Here is a 17,548-nt window from a genome sequence, read left to right on the forward strand (position 1 = left end):
TAGAAGCATCCAGACACCCTTTTTATTTAGTGCATTCAGTTTCTTTAAGGGGCACTCATTGCTGACAAAGGTGTTTGACACAGAGCTTGCATAATCTCCATAGGAATTAACTGCCAATAGAATGAAAAGCTCAGTAGCAGTTGCGTGTGCCTGAGGCACAAGTCTTCAACTCCAGACTTTAAATTACACCTATTTCTGTGTCCAGTTACCAGTTTCCACTTTCAGTCCTGGATTTTTTAATCACTGAAAAGTAAATCAATAGGTGGCCAATGAATCGTGATTCTAAATTTCAGGATTGGAAAACTTGTTTTTGATTGCCTTTTGTGATTCAGAACTGATCATATCAACTATATATATATATATAAATATATGTGTGTGTGTGTGTGTGTGTGTGTGTGAGAGTGAGATTGTCCAACACCTGACCTCACTAAGCCTTCTATGGCTGAATGCAATCATATCCTCACAGCAATGTTCCAGCATCTAGTGCAAAGCCATCCCGGATGAGTAGAGGTTTTACTGCAGCATCAGGGGGACATGCTTCCTATTAATACCCTTGATTTTAGAAGAAATGAATGAGCATATGTCTACAAATATTTAGGTACAATGTTGCTTGGAAGTTTGTGAACCCTTTAGAAATTTCTGTATTTCTGCACACATTTGACCTAAAACTTCACATTTTAAAAATAGATAAAGAGAACAAAATTAAACAAGACAAAAATATTAGACTTGGCCATTTATTATTTGAGGAAAATGATCCAGTATTACATATCTGTGAGTGGCAAAGGTATGTGCACCTTTAGAATTAACAGTTAATTTGAAGGAGAAAACAAAAAAAAAGTTGTTTTCACCATCTTATTTAAAGAAAAGGCATCTATCTCATTCTGATCTTCACATCACGTTTGTAGTAGTGTATCATGGCATGAACAAAGGAGATTTCTGAGGATCTCAGAAGAAGAGTTGTTGATGCTTATTAGGCTTCAAAAGGTTACAAACCCATCTCTAAAGAATTTGGACTCCACCGATATATAGTCAGACAGATTGTGTACAAATGGAGGAAAGTCAAGACCATTGTTACACTCCCCAGGAGTGGCCGACCAACAAATCACACCAAGAGCAAGGCTTGTAATAGTCTGCAAGGTCACAAAGGACCCCAGGGTAACTTCTAAGCAACGAAAGGCTTGTCCCACATTGGTTAATGTTAATGTTTATCATCTACCATTAGGAGAACACTGCCATGGTGTGCATGGCAGGGTTCCACGGAGGAAGCTGTTGCTCTCCAAACGGAACGTTGCTGCTTGTCTGCAGTTTGCTAAAGATCACATGGCCAAACCAGAAGGCTATTGGGACAATGTTTTGTTGTTTTGTGGATAGACCAACATAGATTTTGTTGGTTAAAACGAGAAGCATTATGTTTGGAGAAAGGAAGCACTGAATTCCAGTATAAAACCTTGTCCCATCTGTGATACATGGTGATTGTAGTATCATGGTGTGGCATGGGCCCGCCCCCCGGGCCCCGACGATGATGGCCGTCAGGAAGGTGGGGCCTCAACACCCAGCGGCGACGAACCTCAGCGAAGACGGCAGGGAGAGAGCCGTGAGTGTGGAGGGGGTGGATCACAAAGCTTGAGCTCCGCCGAGGGACGCAAGTCATGCAAGTGATGGCGGGAGGAGGAGGAGGACGAGGACAATGGTGCCGGCCATGAGAAGCACCAGGGTACGGAGAGAGTCACGAGCTGCAAGCTGGGGGCGGTGACGAGCAGGCGGAGCAGTGAGCTCTCGTTCCCTCTCGGCTTAGGAGCTTTTATAAAGAGCTGGGAGGGAGCAGAGATAGGGAGGGACAAGCAGCAGTAGTAGCAGACTGAAGAGCTGAAAAGTTTGAGTAAGAAAAACTGAAAGGTCATAGCATAGCATAGCGTAGGTTGTGTTTGCTTTTTGTTTATCCATTATCCATCCATCCATTAGCTTCCGCTTCTCCGGGGTTCGGGTCGTGGGGGCAGCATCCTAAGCAATGAGGCCCAGCCCCAGCCACTTCCACTAGCTCTCCAAGGGGGATTCCGAGGCGCTCCCAGGCCAGCTGGGCGATATAGTCACGCCAGCGTGTCCTGGGTCTTTCCCGGGGTCTCCTCCCAGGTGGACTTGCCTGTGACACCTCCCGAGGGAGGCGTCCAGGAGGCATCCTAACCAGATGCCCGAACCACCTCAGCTGACTCCTCTCGATGTGAAGAAGCAGCGGCTCTACTCCGAGTCCCTCCCGGATGACCAAACTTCTCACCCTATCTCTAAGGGAGAGTCCAGACACCCTGCGGAGGAAACTCATTTCAGCCGCTTGTATTCGCGATCTTATTCTTTCGGTCATTACCCAAAGCTCATGACCATAGGTGAGGGTGGGAACGTAGATCGACCGGTAAATCGAGAGCCTTGCCTTATGGCTCAGCTCTTTCTTTACCACAACAGACCGTTAAAGAGCCCGCATCACTGCTGACCCAGCACCAATCCGCCTGTCAATCTCCCGCTCCCTTGTACCATCACTCGTGAACAAGACCCCGAGATACTTGAACTCCTCCACTTGAGGCAAGAGCCTATCCCCGACCCAGAGAGGGCTCTCCACCCTTTTCCGCCTGAGAACCATGGTCTCTGATTTGGAGGTACTGATTCTCATCCCGGCCGCTTCACACTCGGCTGCAAACCGATCCAGCGAAAGCTGAAGTTCGCGGCCTGATGTCCCCAATAGGACCACATCATCTGCAAACAGCAGCGATGTGACCCTGAGGTCACCAAACCGGACACCCTCCATCCCCTGACTGCGCCTAGAAATTCTATCCATAAAAATTATGAATAGAATCGGTGACAAAGGGCAGCCCTGACGGAGTCCAACTCTCGCTGGGAACAGGTCTGACTTACTGCCGGCCATGCGAACCAAACTCCTGCTTTGTTTGTACAGGGCCTGAATGGCTCGTAGCAAAGAGCCATGTACCCCGTACTCCCGAAGCACCTCCCACAGAATACCCCGGGGAACACAGTCGAATGCCTTCTCCAGATCCACAAAGCACATGTGGACTGGTTGGGCAAACTCCCATGAACCCTGGAGAGGGTGAAGAGTTGGTCCAGTGTTCCACGACCAGGACGGAACCCACACTGCTCCTCCTGGATCCGAAGTTCAACTATAAGCCGGACTCTCTTCTCCAGTACCCCTGCATAGACCTTACCAGGGAGGCTGAGGAGTGTGATTCCCCTGTAGTTGGAACACACCCTCCGGTCCCCTTTTTTAAAAAGAGGCACCACCACCCCAGTCTGCCAATCCAGTGGCACCGCCCCCGATGTCCACGCAATGTTGAAAAGGCGTGTCAGCCAAGACAGCCCCACAACATCCAGAGCCTTGAGGAACTCAGGGCGGATCTCATCCACCCCTGGAGCCTTGCCACCAAGGAGCTTCTTAACTACCTTAGCGACTTCGGCCTCAGTAATGGACAAGCCTATTCCTATGTCCCCAGACTCTGGAGAACGTGTCGGTGGGATTGAGAAGGTCCTCAAAGTATTCCTTCCACCGCCCAATGACGTCTTCAGTCGAAGTCAGCAGCACACCATCTCCACTATATACAGTGCTAGTGGCACACTGCTTTACCCTTCTGAGTCGCCTGACGGTTTGCCAGAATCTTTTCGGAGCCGACTTAAAGTCACTTTCCAAGGCCTCACCAAGCTCCTCCCATACACGGGTTTTTGCCTTGGCGACGACTGAAGCTGCAGATCGCTTTGCCTGTCGATACCTGCCAGCTGCCTCTGGTGTCCCACAGGCCAACCATACCCGGTAGGACTCCTTCTTCAGCTTGACGGCATCTCTCACCTGGGGTGTCCACCACCGGGTTTGAGGATTACCGCCCCGACAGGCACCAACTACCTTACGGCCACAGCTACAGTCAGCCGCTTCAACAATGGAGGAACGGAACATGGCCCATTCTGAGTCTATGTCCCCCACCTCCCCCGATATCTGGTCAAAGTTCTGACGGAGGTGTGAGTTGAAGATCAATCTGACAGGTTCTTCTGCCAGACGTTCCCAGCAAACCCTCACTATACGTTTGTGCTTGCCTGGTCTGACCGGCATCTTCCCCCACCACCTGAACCAACTCACCACCAGGTGGTGATCAGTTGACAGCTCAGCTCCTCTCTTTACCCAAGTGTCCAAAACACATGACCGCAAGTGCGATGACACGACTACAAAGTCAATCATTGAACTGCGGCCTAGGGTGTCCTGGTGCCATGTGCACTTATGGACATCCTTGTGTTCAAACATGGTGTTCGTGATGGACAAACTGTGGTTTGCACAGAAGTCCAAAAACTGAACACCACTCGGGTTCAGATCAGAGAGGCCATTCCTCCCAATCACACCCCTCCAGGTCTCACTGTCATTGCCCACGTGGGCGTTAAAGTCCCCCAGTAGGACAATAGAGCCTCCAGGAGGAGCACTTTCAAGCACCCTTTCCAAGGACTCTAAGAAGGCTGGGTACTCTGAACTGCTGTTCGGTGCATAAGCACAGACAGCAGTCAGGACCCGTTCCCCAACCCGAAGGCGTAGGGAAACTACCCTCTCGTCCACCGGAGAAAACCCCAACATACAGGCACCGAGTCGAGGGGCTATGAGAAAGCCCACACCTGCCCGCCGCCTCTCACCATGGGCAACTCCAGAAAAGAATAAAGTCCAGCCCCTCTCAAGGAGATTGGACCCAGAGCCCAAGCTGTGTGTTGAGGTGAGCCCGACTATATCTAGCCGGTATCTCTCAACCTCGCGCACCAACTCAGGCTCCTTCCCCGCCAGTGAGGTAACGTTCCAAGTTCCAAAAGCCAGTTTCAGCAACCGAGGATCAGAACGCCAAGGCCCAAGCCTTCGGACACTGCCCGATCCACAAAGCACCGAACCCCTACTACTGCCCCTCCCATTGGTGGTGGGTCGATGGGAGGGGGGACTCATGTAACTCCTTTGGGCTGGGCCCGGCCGGGCACCATGAGTCAATGCCCGGCCACCAGACGCTCGCTGGCGAGCCCCTCCCCCAGGCCTGGCTCCAGGGTGGGGCCCCGGTAACCCTGATCCGGGCAGGGTACACAAATCCTGTTCTTGTCTTCTCATAGGGGTTATTATGGATCACACTTTGTCTGACCTGTCACCTAGGACCAGTTTGCCATGGGAGACCCTACCAGGAGCTTTTGCTCCAGACAACATAGCTCCTAGGATCAATCAAGCACGCAAACCCCTCCACCACGATAAGGTGGTGATCCATGGAGAGGCTTTTTGTTTATTTGGTGTGCAAATAAAATATGGCTGCTGCAACCCTAAACCCTGCCTCCAGTGTCCTCCTTGAGCCCGGGGTAGGACGTGCTACAGTGTTGCCAATACCTGGGAGGTGGACGCTAACACACTGAGAGAGTCTCCGTGGCAGAAGAAGTGGGCATCAAGACCCTGGTCCACCTGCACCTGGCCAGCTGGCGGGAGCCGCAGGCCGTCTTCCAAGATGCTGAAAAGCACTGGACGCAGCTTGAGGAGCAGCAGGTGGCAACCCATCAAATGGTCAGGAACATGCTGGTGGAGCAGCAAAGTTCAGTGTGCATGGGGGCAGGTGCCCCCCTCTCACCACTCCTCAAGCCTGCAGTCCCAGCTCCCAGGAGGACTGGAGCCCTTCTTCCCCCTCTGCTTCCTGCTCCGAGGGCACTTGGAGCTCACATTCTCTCCCCTCCCATCCCTGACATGCCGGCCTCCAAGACTCGCAACTGGCCGCTGTTGGAGTCCCTACCCACGCAACAGCTTTGGAGTCTCTACTCACATAGCAACTTTGTTCGATAGCTCAGACTGCGTTCCCGGCCTGAGTTGGGTGGTGGGGGTATGTGGCATGTGGGCGGGGCCCAAACACCCAGCACTGACGAACCTTGTCCAGGACTGCAGGGAGAGAGCCGTGAGTGGGGAGAGGGCGGAGCACAAAGCCTGAGTTCTGCAGAGTGACCCGAGTGACAGCAGGAGGAGAAGGTGGATGACGACTCTGCCAGCAACAAGAGGCACGATGACAAGGAGTGAGTCCTGAGCTCCGCCGCCCTAGCCCGCCCCGTTACACAGCGAGGCCGCTTCACTACACCTCCCGTTCGACCCGGGCAGCCAACCTGCATGCTGGGAGTGGTGACGGAGAGGCAGAGCAGCAAGCTCTCTTTCCCTCTCTGTTTGGGTGCTTTTAAAAAGAGCTGAGAGGGAAGAGAGGTAGAGAGAACGACAAGCAGCAGCAACAAATGACTGAGTGGCAGAGCTGAAAAGCTTGAGTAAAAAGACTGAAAGCTTAGCTGTCTGAAGCCACTGAAGAGTGGCCAATGTGTAGCATAGCTTTGGTTATTTTTTTTTTTTAGTTTATATTTATTTGGTGTGCAAATAAAATATGGCTGCTGCAACCCTCAGCCCTGCTTCCAGCGTCCTCCTTGAGCCCAGGGTAGCACATGGTGTGCTACACATAATTTGGACCTGTTTTGCTGCATCTGGGCCAGCACAGCTTGGAATCATTGATGGAACAATGAACTCTAAAATATAGCAGCAAATTCTAAAGGAAAATGACAGAACATCTGTCCAAGAGCAGAAACTCAAGAGAACTTGGGTCATGCAGCAATACAACAACCCTGAGCACATAAGCCTTTCTGCCAAAGAATGGTTAAAGAAGAATAATGGTAATATTTTTAAATGGCCAGGTCATAGTCCTAACCATAATCCTATAGAAATATTGTGGAAGGACCTCAAGCAAGCAGTTCAGGGGGGAAACTCACCAACATAAGAGTTGAAACTGTTTTGTATGGAGGAATTGGCTGACACGCCACCGAACTGATGTGCATGACTAATTAAGTTACCGGAAACGTTTAGTTGCAGTTATTGCTGCACAAGGGGCTCACACCAGATACTGAAAGTAAGGGTTCACAAACCTTTGCCGCTCACAGATATGTAATATTGGATAATTTTCCATAATAAATAAATGAGCAAGTCTAATTTTTATCTGTTGGGCCTGAGGTTTGAAAATCTGATGAAGTTTTGTGTCAAATTTATGCAGAAAAATTGAAAATTCAAAGGGTTCACAGACTTTCAAACATCACTGTATATAGTGTACACTACATGGCCACTACGTGGTAAACTACTTTGTTGCCCCATTCTGTGAGCTCATGTGACTGTTTTTGCTCCTAGATGTTTCCTTTTCACAATAACATCCCTTGCAATTGACTAGGCTGGCTCTAGCAAGGCAGAGGTTTCACTTTTTTGAAAAGTGGAAAGCTGGTATACTGTCACAGTGCCCCGTTAAATGTCACATCACTGAGCTCTTCAGTATGACCCACTCTGCTCTGTTTGTCTCTGGAGATTACATAGGAATATGGTTGATTTTATGTATCTGTTAGCAATGAGGGCAGTGAAATAATAATGTATGAGTATATGCACTGAGCTTTTTTTTTGGTAAATATTGAACTACAGTACTCCTATGTCCTATGTTAGACTTGCATGTGTGTATTGAAGTAAGGATAATGGATAAAAGCATCAGTTTTATGGCAATTAGATTGTGTAGTTATGTTTAATAGTAATAAGTAATACTATGTATAATAACTATTGCTAATAGTAAATATAAAGTTAGTTATTTTACAAGCTTTGAGAATCATTTTTATGAATCGGCACAAAGGTCTAATTTAGTTTTCAAAAAGGCGCGATTAAGAAATTTAGGGCCAAGACCACTGTAAACACCTGAGGAGACCGGGTGAAGATCAGTCCTCCTCTATGGTTTATTTTGAATTGAATCCAAATTTACCCTAGCAAGCTGGTTTTCTTACTTTCCTGTGCGTTTCTTCAGATTAGTCCAGCTGACGGGAAGATCCTTCACTTTGGCCGGGTAAAGAACTGCGAGGTGGAGCAGGTAAAAGGTGTCACCTACTCCCTGGAGACCTTCCTTGGGCCATTCACATGGGCTGAGAATTTAGCCATCAACAGAAGTGAGTTCCTTTAGAAAATTTCTGAAATTTTCTGTCCACACAGGCTTGGACTGAGCTTTTGAATTCAATCTGAGTTATGCTTTGTCCTTGTTATATTTCTTATAAAAAATGGCTAATGAACTTTGTTGTTTAGGACAAGTGTTTATGCTTGTGTGTGTGTGTGTGTGTGTCTGTGCGCGTGTCTGTGTTAGATGAGGATGACCCAAGCTCCTTCCAGGACCTGCTGGTCACAAAGGAGGGAAATGCGCTGTTCCACTGCGTGGTGTATCTGGCCCCTGGTGACTACCACTGCTTCCACTCTCCAGCTGATTGGAGGGTCGCACATAGACGCCACTTCCCCGGTAAGTGACCTCCCCACTTCTTCTTTCTCTGAATTCAAGTTCTGTCAAATCCACAGATTTGTAGCTCTGCAGCTTGTGGAGTTAACAGTTACATACAGAAGCGGTTGTGATGGTTTATTTGGGTCAAGTCAGCATGAGTTGGAAATCATAAAGCATTTTCCATTTCCATTTACACAGTATTAGAGAGGGTCTGCACATTCTCAGCACTGCAGTAACACTGATGTGGTGATGGTGTGTTAATGTGTCTTGCACGAGTCTGAGTGGATCAGACACAGCAGTGCTGCTGGAGTTTTTAAATATAATCGACCTACCAAAAATATATAGCCAACAGCATCCTGTGGGCAATATTCTATGACTACTAATGAAAGACTAGAGGATGACCAACAGAACTGTGCAGCAGCAGATGAGCTATCATCTCTCGACTTTACATCTACATGGTGGACTGATAAGGTAGGATTGTCTAATGGAGTGCACAGTGAGTGGACAGTGTTTAAAACTACAGTAGCACTGCTGTGTCTGATCCACTCAGACCAGCGCAACACACACTAACACACCACCACCATGTCAGTGTTACTGCAGTGCTGAGAATGCTCCACCACCCAAATAGTACCTGCTCCGTGAGGGTCCATAAGGGTCCTGAACACTGAATAACAGGGTAAAAAGGGGCTAACAAAGTATGCAGGGAAACAGATGGACTACAGTCTGTAATTGCAGAACAGCAAAGTGCACCTATATAGTTTTTATTTTAACATTAAATGATTTAATGAATATCAAATATTAAATAACATATTACTGAGTAACAAAGTATTTTGGTAACAAGCTTTTTAATCTCTCGTTTTGAAAGCTGTGGATGAAAAACCATGCATTTGTGAGGTCCAGCTGGTTTGGGTTCATGGCTGTGTTTTCTCTTTAATGTTAAAGCATACAAAAGCAACCTGCAAGCTAATAGCTCCCCAGTGTGGAGAAACTTAAGACTATTAGAATATTTTATTCAGATATTGTATCACACTCTAAAAAACTTCCAGCAGAGCCAGTGAGAAAGTTACTCTGTCATAGCCTAACAACTTTTTCGTGCTTCATAATAATTGTTTAAAATGTGAAAGGGAATAAAACATTATATGTACATATCATTCAATATTATTTAGCAAGCTGTTTAAAATAAATTACATGGCAGTATTTGCTTTTGAAGCATTGATATTTGTTTACTTGTCAATCATTGCCAATATCTGAATACATCACCCTAATGCCCAGGCTTTCATTATTCTCTCAATGGTGACTGTCTATTGTGTGTATGTGTGTGTGTGTTTTTCACAGGCTCTCTGATGTCAGTGAACCCGGGTGTAGCACGATGGATTAAAGAACTCTTTTGTCATAATGAACGAGTGGTGTTGAGTGGGGAATGGACACATGGTTTCTTTTCACTAACAGCTGTTGGAGCTACCAATGTCGGATCCATCCGCATCTACTTTGATAAGGTCAGAGCTTTAAAATGAGCTATTCATTAACAATGATAATCCAGAAGAAGGCTATCATGCTTTACACAATACTACCCCATTAGAGGAAATACTCAGATAACAATATGACCACATAACGTGAGTGTATTTTGGTATTTCAGGTTAGATTTGTTATAGAATTGGATCAGAGTCATTTTCTTCATCTCCAATCCAAGATTCTCTGCTGATATTGGCTGGATTCTTATTCCTTTTGATACCATTATGCTGTCTGTAGTTCTAAAAGTTCTTAAAATAGTTGCATCCAATGATAACTAACAGATAAAACCGTGCTATAGCTTTTCTTGCATGGAACGTTCCATGTGAAATATGAATGTGCACTTTGTGATTAGAATATGCATCGAATCCATAAAGACAGTTTCATATCGCTTAGCATGATAACCTATTAACAACAATAGGCTACAGTGTCATGAGCCTGTAGACTAACTTAACACCGTAAACTTTACATGCACTACTTTAACAATAAGCAATTTTATAGGCTGTTGAAATGGTGTATTAAACCAAGAGCAAGAACTAACAAAATATTTCAAAAGCAAAGTTACAGAGCCATACATACGTAAATCGATTAATTGACAGCATTGGTGCAGTCTCCATCCATCCATCCATCATCTTCCGCTTCTCCGGGGTTCGGTTGCGGGAGCAGCATCTTAAGCAATGAGGCTCAGACCTCCCTTTCCCAAGCCACTTCCACTAGCTCCCCGGGGGGGATTCCGAGGCGCTCCCAGGCCAGCTGGGCAATATAGTCATGCCAGCGTGTCCTGGGTCTTCCCCGGGGTCTCCTCCCTGGTGGACTTGCCTGTGACACCTCACGAGGAGGGCGTCCAGGAGGCATCTTAACCAGATGCCCGAACCACCTCAACTGGCTCCTCTCGACGTGAAGAAACAGTGGCTCTGCTCTGAGTCTCTTTACCCGAGTGTCCAAAACACATGGCCGCAAATCCGATGACACGACTACAAAGTCAATCACTGAACTGCGGCCTAGGGTGTCCTGGTGCCATGTGCACTTATGGACATCTTTGTGTTCAAACATGGTGTTCTTGATGGACAAACTGTGGTCCAAAAAGTCCAAAAACTGAACACCACTCGAGTTCAGATCAGAGAGGCCATTCCTCCCAATCACACCCTTCTAGGTCACACTGTCATTGCCCACGTGAGCGTTGAAGTCCCCCAGTAGGACAATAGAGTCCCCAGGAGGAGCACTTTCAAGCATCCTTCCCAAGGACTCTAAGAAGGCTGGGTACTCTGAACTGCTGTTCGGTGCATGAGCACAGACAGCAGTCAGGACCTGTTCCCCAACCGGAAGGCGTAGGGAAGCTACCCTCTCGTCCACCGGAGAAAACCCCAACATACAGGCACCGAATCGAGGGGCTATGAGAGAGCCCACAGCTGCCTGCCGCCTCTCACCATGGGCAACCCCAGAAAAGAATAAAGTCCAGCCCCTCTCAAGGAGATTGGACCCAGAGCCCAAGCTGTGTGTTGAGGTGAGCCCGACTATATCTAGCCGGTATCTCTCAACCTCGCGCACCAACTCAGGCTCCTTCCCCGGCAGTGAGGTAACATTCCAAGTTCCATTGGCGCAGTCTGTCATAAACAAATTGCTACAGCCCTAGACATGATCTTTTGGACTGTTTCAAAATCAGTTTAACCTGCTGTGCCATGTGAAACCCATGTAGTCAGCTAGCACTTAGCACAAGTCAAAAGTGAGATGCCTATAGCACTTGGCTTCCCGTTCTGTATCTGAATGCTTACTTTGTGTCATATAGGGATAAATACATTGAAATGTCTGTGACTGCAGGGTTTAACAACCTGCTCTCAGATTACAGAGAAGCCTGTGCTTTACTCAGCCTTTCCTTTCACAGTATCTTAGCCTTTTCCTGACATTCTTGGGGTTTTAAAAACGTAGCTGAAGCCGGTTCTTGGCTTGGAATGGAACAGTAAGGAAATGTATCACTTTCAGGTTTTAAATTAATATTGTTTTTGGTGTCATCTTACTGTTCCTACAATATACTGAAAATGTTAAAAATAAAAAGTACTAATAGACCCTAAAATCATCATTTCACCACAAATCACAAGTAATTTTAACACTAAGTTTGTAGACACTTGTTCAAAAGAAGTGTTTCTTCTGTATATTGGAACTGTATGTTGGAACACTGCTGTGAGGATCTGTATGCAAACTATTAGTGCATTAGTGAGGTCGGATGCTGATGATCATAAACACCACTCCAGCTCCTCCCAAAGGTATTGGATGGTGCTCCATTGCTTAGTGAATTGCTGAGTATGGTATGGGGAGTTCTGTACCCTTCTAGTCGACTCTTGGCATTAGGCACGATGACCTTAGGTTTAGGTGCAGCTGCTCACAAACAATCCATCATTCTATTGGCAGTGCTTTTCTGTGGAGACTATACAAGCTGTGTGCGTTACAGCAATAACACTAATCAGAGGAGATGGTTTGATACCTAAGGACATAGTGTATTATTGTAATAGACAACAAACAAACCAGCAGTGCTTTCAATGCTGTAGACTGGGGTTCGATCCCCTGCCTGGGCAAGCACTCTACACTTTTCAATAAGAGTCCTTGGGCAAGACTTATAATACTACTTTTGCCTTTCACTGTTTACAAATAAATAAACAAATAAACAAATAAACATAAATCATGCTGTAAGTCACTTAAATGCTGTAAATATAAATATAGATCAGTGAGAAGGGTATCTGGGGACCAATTCCTAAATCTTCTCCTTCTTGATTAGCTCAGCTAACTGAAGGCTGATCCTAAAACGTATCCGCAACCCTCTCAACAGCTCATTATATCTCATGGCATTACTTCCGCCTACGGTAGGGTTTAATAGGATACTGCGCCATTGGGCCAGCTACGCTAAGGTGATTGTGGATAATTGTCAGTTCACAGACCATACAGAGAGGCAGCTTGTGTCCATCATTGGTATGTGTACTGTTAATTCCATTGAAGTATTTTTATCATCAGTATTATATTAGGTCAAGCACTAGAAACAGAGTTGACCTCATTTCTAGTGGGAGACAGGGTAATCTGTTGACTCATCAATGGTCTGCACCAGGGTTGCATAACACTGTGGGTCAATGAGTGAAGTGACAGTGCAGGAGAGTTAAATGTTAGGAGTTGTCCTGTAAATACAGATGCAAGGGGGAACTTCATAAAGCGGGATTTATTAGTTTGCCAGATAATTTAAAATGAAGAACCTGTACAACTGTATGCCAACGTTTTGGGCCCCTTGGCCAAATGATACATATTTTTGAAGTGAAATTTTATGAATGTTAATGCACAGTTCTGTTAAAATTGATGAATTAATAAATATTTAATAAAATAGTAATTTTAGCATGTGCAAAAGTTTGGGTACTTTACTAAGTCAATAACAATAACCCCTTTGGCAGTTTCACAGTTTGTCGATGCTTTTTGTAGAAAGTTTGGAGTCTTTCTTTTCTTTTGCTTAGGATTTTTACCTACTCTTTCTTGCAAAGTGCCTCTAGTAATATTCTTGGGTCGTCTTGCATGAACAGCATGGAGAGATTTTCAACAATGTTCAAGTCAGGGCCATTCCGAAAGCTTCAGCTTGTGTTGTTTTTTGTAATTGATTCATAGTAGATTTGGAATTGTTTTGGATCATTCCTGTTGTTGAAGCCAGTCTCTTTTTTTTAGCTTCAGTTTCTTTACTGACTGTCACATTTGCTTCCAGAATTTGACAGTATTAGTGGAATCCATTCCTTTACCTACGTGTACAAATTTGTCTGAGCCACTGGGTGCCACACAACCCAAAGCGTAATAAATCCACTTCCATGCTTAAAAGTTGGACAGGTGTTTTTTTTTTTTTTTTTTTTTTTTTTTTTTGCTCTTAATTTTCCTGCAGACATACCTTTGGTGATTGTGGCCAAATAGTTCCACTTTTTTTCCACTTCATCAGTGCACATGTGAAATGCCTCATTCTGAAATGTCTCTTGCTCATCAATGATAGGGTTCAAAAGTCTGAGACCACTAGTAAAAATGCTTCTAATATGCATTCCTCTCTTAGTCAATCCAAAGCATTTCATTTCAGATGATATCAGCATAGCAGTTGGAGTAAAAAGTGTCTTCTTTTTCTTTAATGACATGCTCAAGCTGGAATGTACTGCATAAGATACAAATTGGGCAGAATGTCATTGTTATGAATTTCATCATTTTATCTTATTTTGTTTATCATATTTTGTCATTATTTTGTTTACATTTTTCAAGATTCTAAAACATTCTATTGTTTATTTTTGGGTTTAAATTAAACAAATACCAGACTTTCAATGTAATCTCAGACTTTTAGACCCCACTGGTTAAACTGTTTTGCATACTTCAGACAGGTCGTGGGTCAGGTTTCCTTCTGCTAATGCTTTCATGCAGATCATTTTTGTCTAATAATGCTACTTAGTAAAATGGTGCATCTTTACTTTCTGCAGGTCCTTTGCTGTCATATCTGGTTTTCTTTTGCCTTTCTCCTTTCTCGGAATTTTCTTGGTCATCCAGATCTTGTGTCGACTTCCATAGTTCGTCTTAACTGATATTTCTTAAATTTCTTCTGGAAGTACTATGATTATATATATTTTTATAGCCCTCCCCCCATTACAGCCCTCTTCGTAGGCATCAGTTGACAATGCCTAATGACGATTCTTGACCTTCCTGATGGCCCTATTGAGTCAATTAAAGCCTAATAAGTCATAAAGGTTTTGTGATTTCACAAATAGAAGGGTGTCCAAAGTAGTTTTCTGCTAGTGTTGTACATTTCCTTTCACTTCAAAAATCAACAAAAGCTGTAAATTCAGCTTAAAGAGAAATACCCTGATAAAGCTTGATAAAGCTGGAGGATTTGTCCCATGATGAAGAAGCATTAGAAGTTTTGTGCTCTCCTAGTCTAATGAACTAAACTTCATTAGACTAGGAGAGCACAAAACTTCTAATCTAAAGCTTCTAGTCTAGTCTAGTTCTTTCAGTCTGGAATGGGTAATAACAAAAACAAACCAAACCAGACAAGAGACCCATTACTTTTCTTCTGTTCTTGATTAGATAGGTTGTAATGATTTAAAACACAAAATTAAAATCTCTGTTAGCATTAACAAATGCATCTTTCCTCTTTAGGAGCTGCATACAAACAGCCCTCGCTACAATAAAGGTTCGTATAACGACTTGAGCTATGTCTCCAACAACAACCGAGAGGGTGTATGCATGCGCAAGGGCGAGCACCTGGGTGAGTTCAACTTGGGTTCCACTATTGTGCTCCTGTTTGAAGCTCCACAGGACTTCACTTTCAGCCTGACAGCAGGTCAGAAGATCCGCTTTGGAGAACCTCTCGGGACTATGTAACGTGAGAAGAGTGGATCTTGTCCATGGACACACACATGTGTGCAAACTTAAGCAGGGTCTCAACCACTAACACGCACACCAAGGAACACACTCGCATACATTGAGAGTGGTTTCATTTGTACTGACACAAACCACCGCTGTTGCATTATTATAATTGGAATCATCTTATTTACTTTGGAGCATTTTATAACAGGTTTGCTTTTATTGTAAGTCCTCTGTTAAAGACTAAGCTAAGACCATCAATATGTTGTAACAAAATGTAAAAATGTTTACCACAAATTGCCATGTTTTTGCTCTAAATTATTTTTCTATTTTTCTTTTTTTGTAGTTCACCCCCCCCCCCCCCCCCACCCCCCCACATTGCCTTTTTACCAGGATGTGATTTTTGGTATAAACCGAGTAAACATTGACACTGACCAACACCTTTGCACACTGAGTTGCGTGCGGGCTTGAATCACACCTGAATACAAACACAGGTATAATGAAGGAATGTATAAAATACTATACTGTTCTTCTCTTTTGCCACACTTTCTCTTCTCTTGCTGACTCTTTCATATGGGACCTCTGTCTAGCTTTTGATATTAAACTGTTTTGATATTGAACTATGATGGAGCTAGCTTGGACAGTGGAATTACTGTTCTGGAAAGATTTGAAAGAATCGCTGCCATACTTTGCTTTGCAAATTAGATATGCTGCCTTCAGGTTCTGGTTATACTTCTAATTGTGTCAATCTTTGACTACACTGCCAGAATGGCACTATAATATATGTTAATAATTGGACTGTAGTACATTTCTCCACATTCTAAACACAACACATTTTCATTCAGGATAATGGTTTCATTGATGGTGAATTCATAAAGCTGGAGAAGATTTGCTTACAGCATGCAGAAAGTAACCCACATGTTATCTTTTCTGCTGAGTGCCAAGACTTGTGTTTTTATTTACAGTGTAGAGAAACGGTTATGCACAGTACAACACTACTGTACTCTGGTAGCTAGCTAAAGATGGAAGGAGTTCTCATACCTGCACAAAAGGCACATATTTCAGACTTATCCAAGCACAAAGGAGTTACTAGTTTTGGAGGTCACCTGCACCTGAGACATTTTTGTTAGTCTCAGGTGCTCTATTTCTTTAATGTTCTCAACATTCATCAGCATCATATAAATGATGATGGTTACTAAAAACTAAAGACAGCTTTGCTGTCCTGAAACCATCTTGCCCCATATTCTTCTCTCAAGTCTCCAGCAGTGCCAATAAATGCTACATTTTTGTTGTTTTATGCTTTGGTATAAATCTGAAACTTTGATTCTTATGACTTCACTATTGTTTTGGTGAGCTTGGGGTTGTGTTTTAGTGATAATCCAATGGGAAGGAGTATAGCAATCTTCTGCTCTGATCTAAAGGAATTCCTCACTCCCTGCTTACAGGACCATACAAAACAGAAAAGAAAAGGGTATAACAGGTGGGGCCTTCACCAAAACATCAAAACAGTGGATATTGCAAAACCAGGGCTTCAGATCTTCAGTTTTTTTTATGTAATAAGTCAATTGTAAGGGTGAATCATTTAACATGGCATAGATTTTAACTACTAGTATAGTTGCAAATGCAAGCTACATCATTAATAAATTTTGGAACATTCTTTAAAAGAAGGTGTGGTGTCAACATTTCTCCCTTGGAGTAGTGATTAAAAAAAATCAAGAAGCTTTTCCCTTTACTACACAAAATACTATTAATTCCTTCAACCTTTAAAACAATAGCTTAAACTGGAATGGATTTTCATTAGTAAAAACTTAGATTTAAATAACTTAATTAGGGTAGTATAAGGTTGCTAGCTAACAAGATTAAACCTACAGCATGCCTTACAGAGTAGTTTTGTATTTAGTGAGGGAATAAATTAAACAGTCATTCATGATTGCAAGAAAGCACAACTTGAGTTCATTGTAAAAGCAAAGGATAGAATCTACATAAATACAGTTGAACTTAGGTTGTTGTGAGTTTGGCTTATTATAAGAGGTAATTCACTCAAGCATTATTCCTTAGCAGACTTGTAAAAATTAGGGGCATGTCAGATTCATACTGGATTCAAATGACGGAGCGTGTTGGTAATTACTCAAATTAGATCAGGTCCCTAGGTAAAACTAATCCCTCTCGAATATGGCTTTAGTCTCTAAGGATCTGAGGTCCAGAGTAAAATGTCTCATCTCCTTCTAGTCTAAACCAGCCAGTCTAGCATTTATACACACCACTCATCATTTTTCCAGGAAATGCAGAAAACGCCGCACCCTTTTTCTTTAACTTCAAGGTCCTCTGTCCCAAACCGGTTCAGCTGCTGATGTCATTCTTTCTGCCAACCTGCC

The 17,548-nt window shown here is 44.1% G+C and overlaps 1 protein-coding gene across 4 annotated transcripts in view; it reads left to right on the top strand.

Moving 5' to 3' along the window:
• Nucleotides 1-16,470, top strand: part of pisd (phosphatidylserine decarboxylase) — a 43,382-nt gene extending 26,912 nt beyond the window's left edge. For all 4 annotated transcript variants that reach the window (XM_017724727.2, XM_017724728.2, XM_017724726.2 and 1 more), the window contains 4 exons: nucleotides 7,848-7,986; nucleotides 8,178-8,327; nucleotides 9,642-9,802; nucleotides 14,967-16,470. In XM_017724727.2, the coding sequence (XP_017580216.1) occupies nucleotides 7,848-7,986; nucleotides 8,178-8,327; nucleotides 9,642-9,802; nucleotides 14,967-15,191 (675 nt within the window). In that variant the 3' untranslated portion in view covers nucleotides 15,192-16,470. The remainder of the gene's footprint in view (nucleotides 1-7,847; nucleotides 7,987-8,177; nucleotides 8,328-9,641; nucleotides 9,803-14,966) is intronic.
• The last annotated feature ends 1,078 nt before the right edge of the window (nucleotides 16,471-17,548 follow it).

This window comes from Pygocentrus nattereri, chromosome 23 (assembly GCF_015220715.1).
Source record: "Pygocentrus nattereri isolate fPygNat1 chromosome 23, fPygNat1.pri, whole genome shotgun sequence".
Lineage (NCBI taxonomy): Eukaryota > Metazoa > Chordata > Actinopteri > Characiformes > Serrasalmidae > Pygocentrus > Pygocentrus nattereri.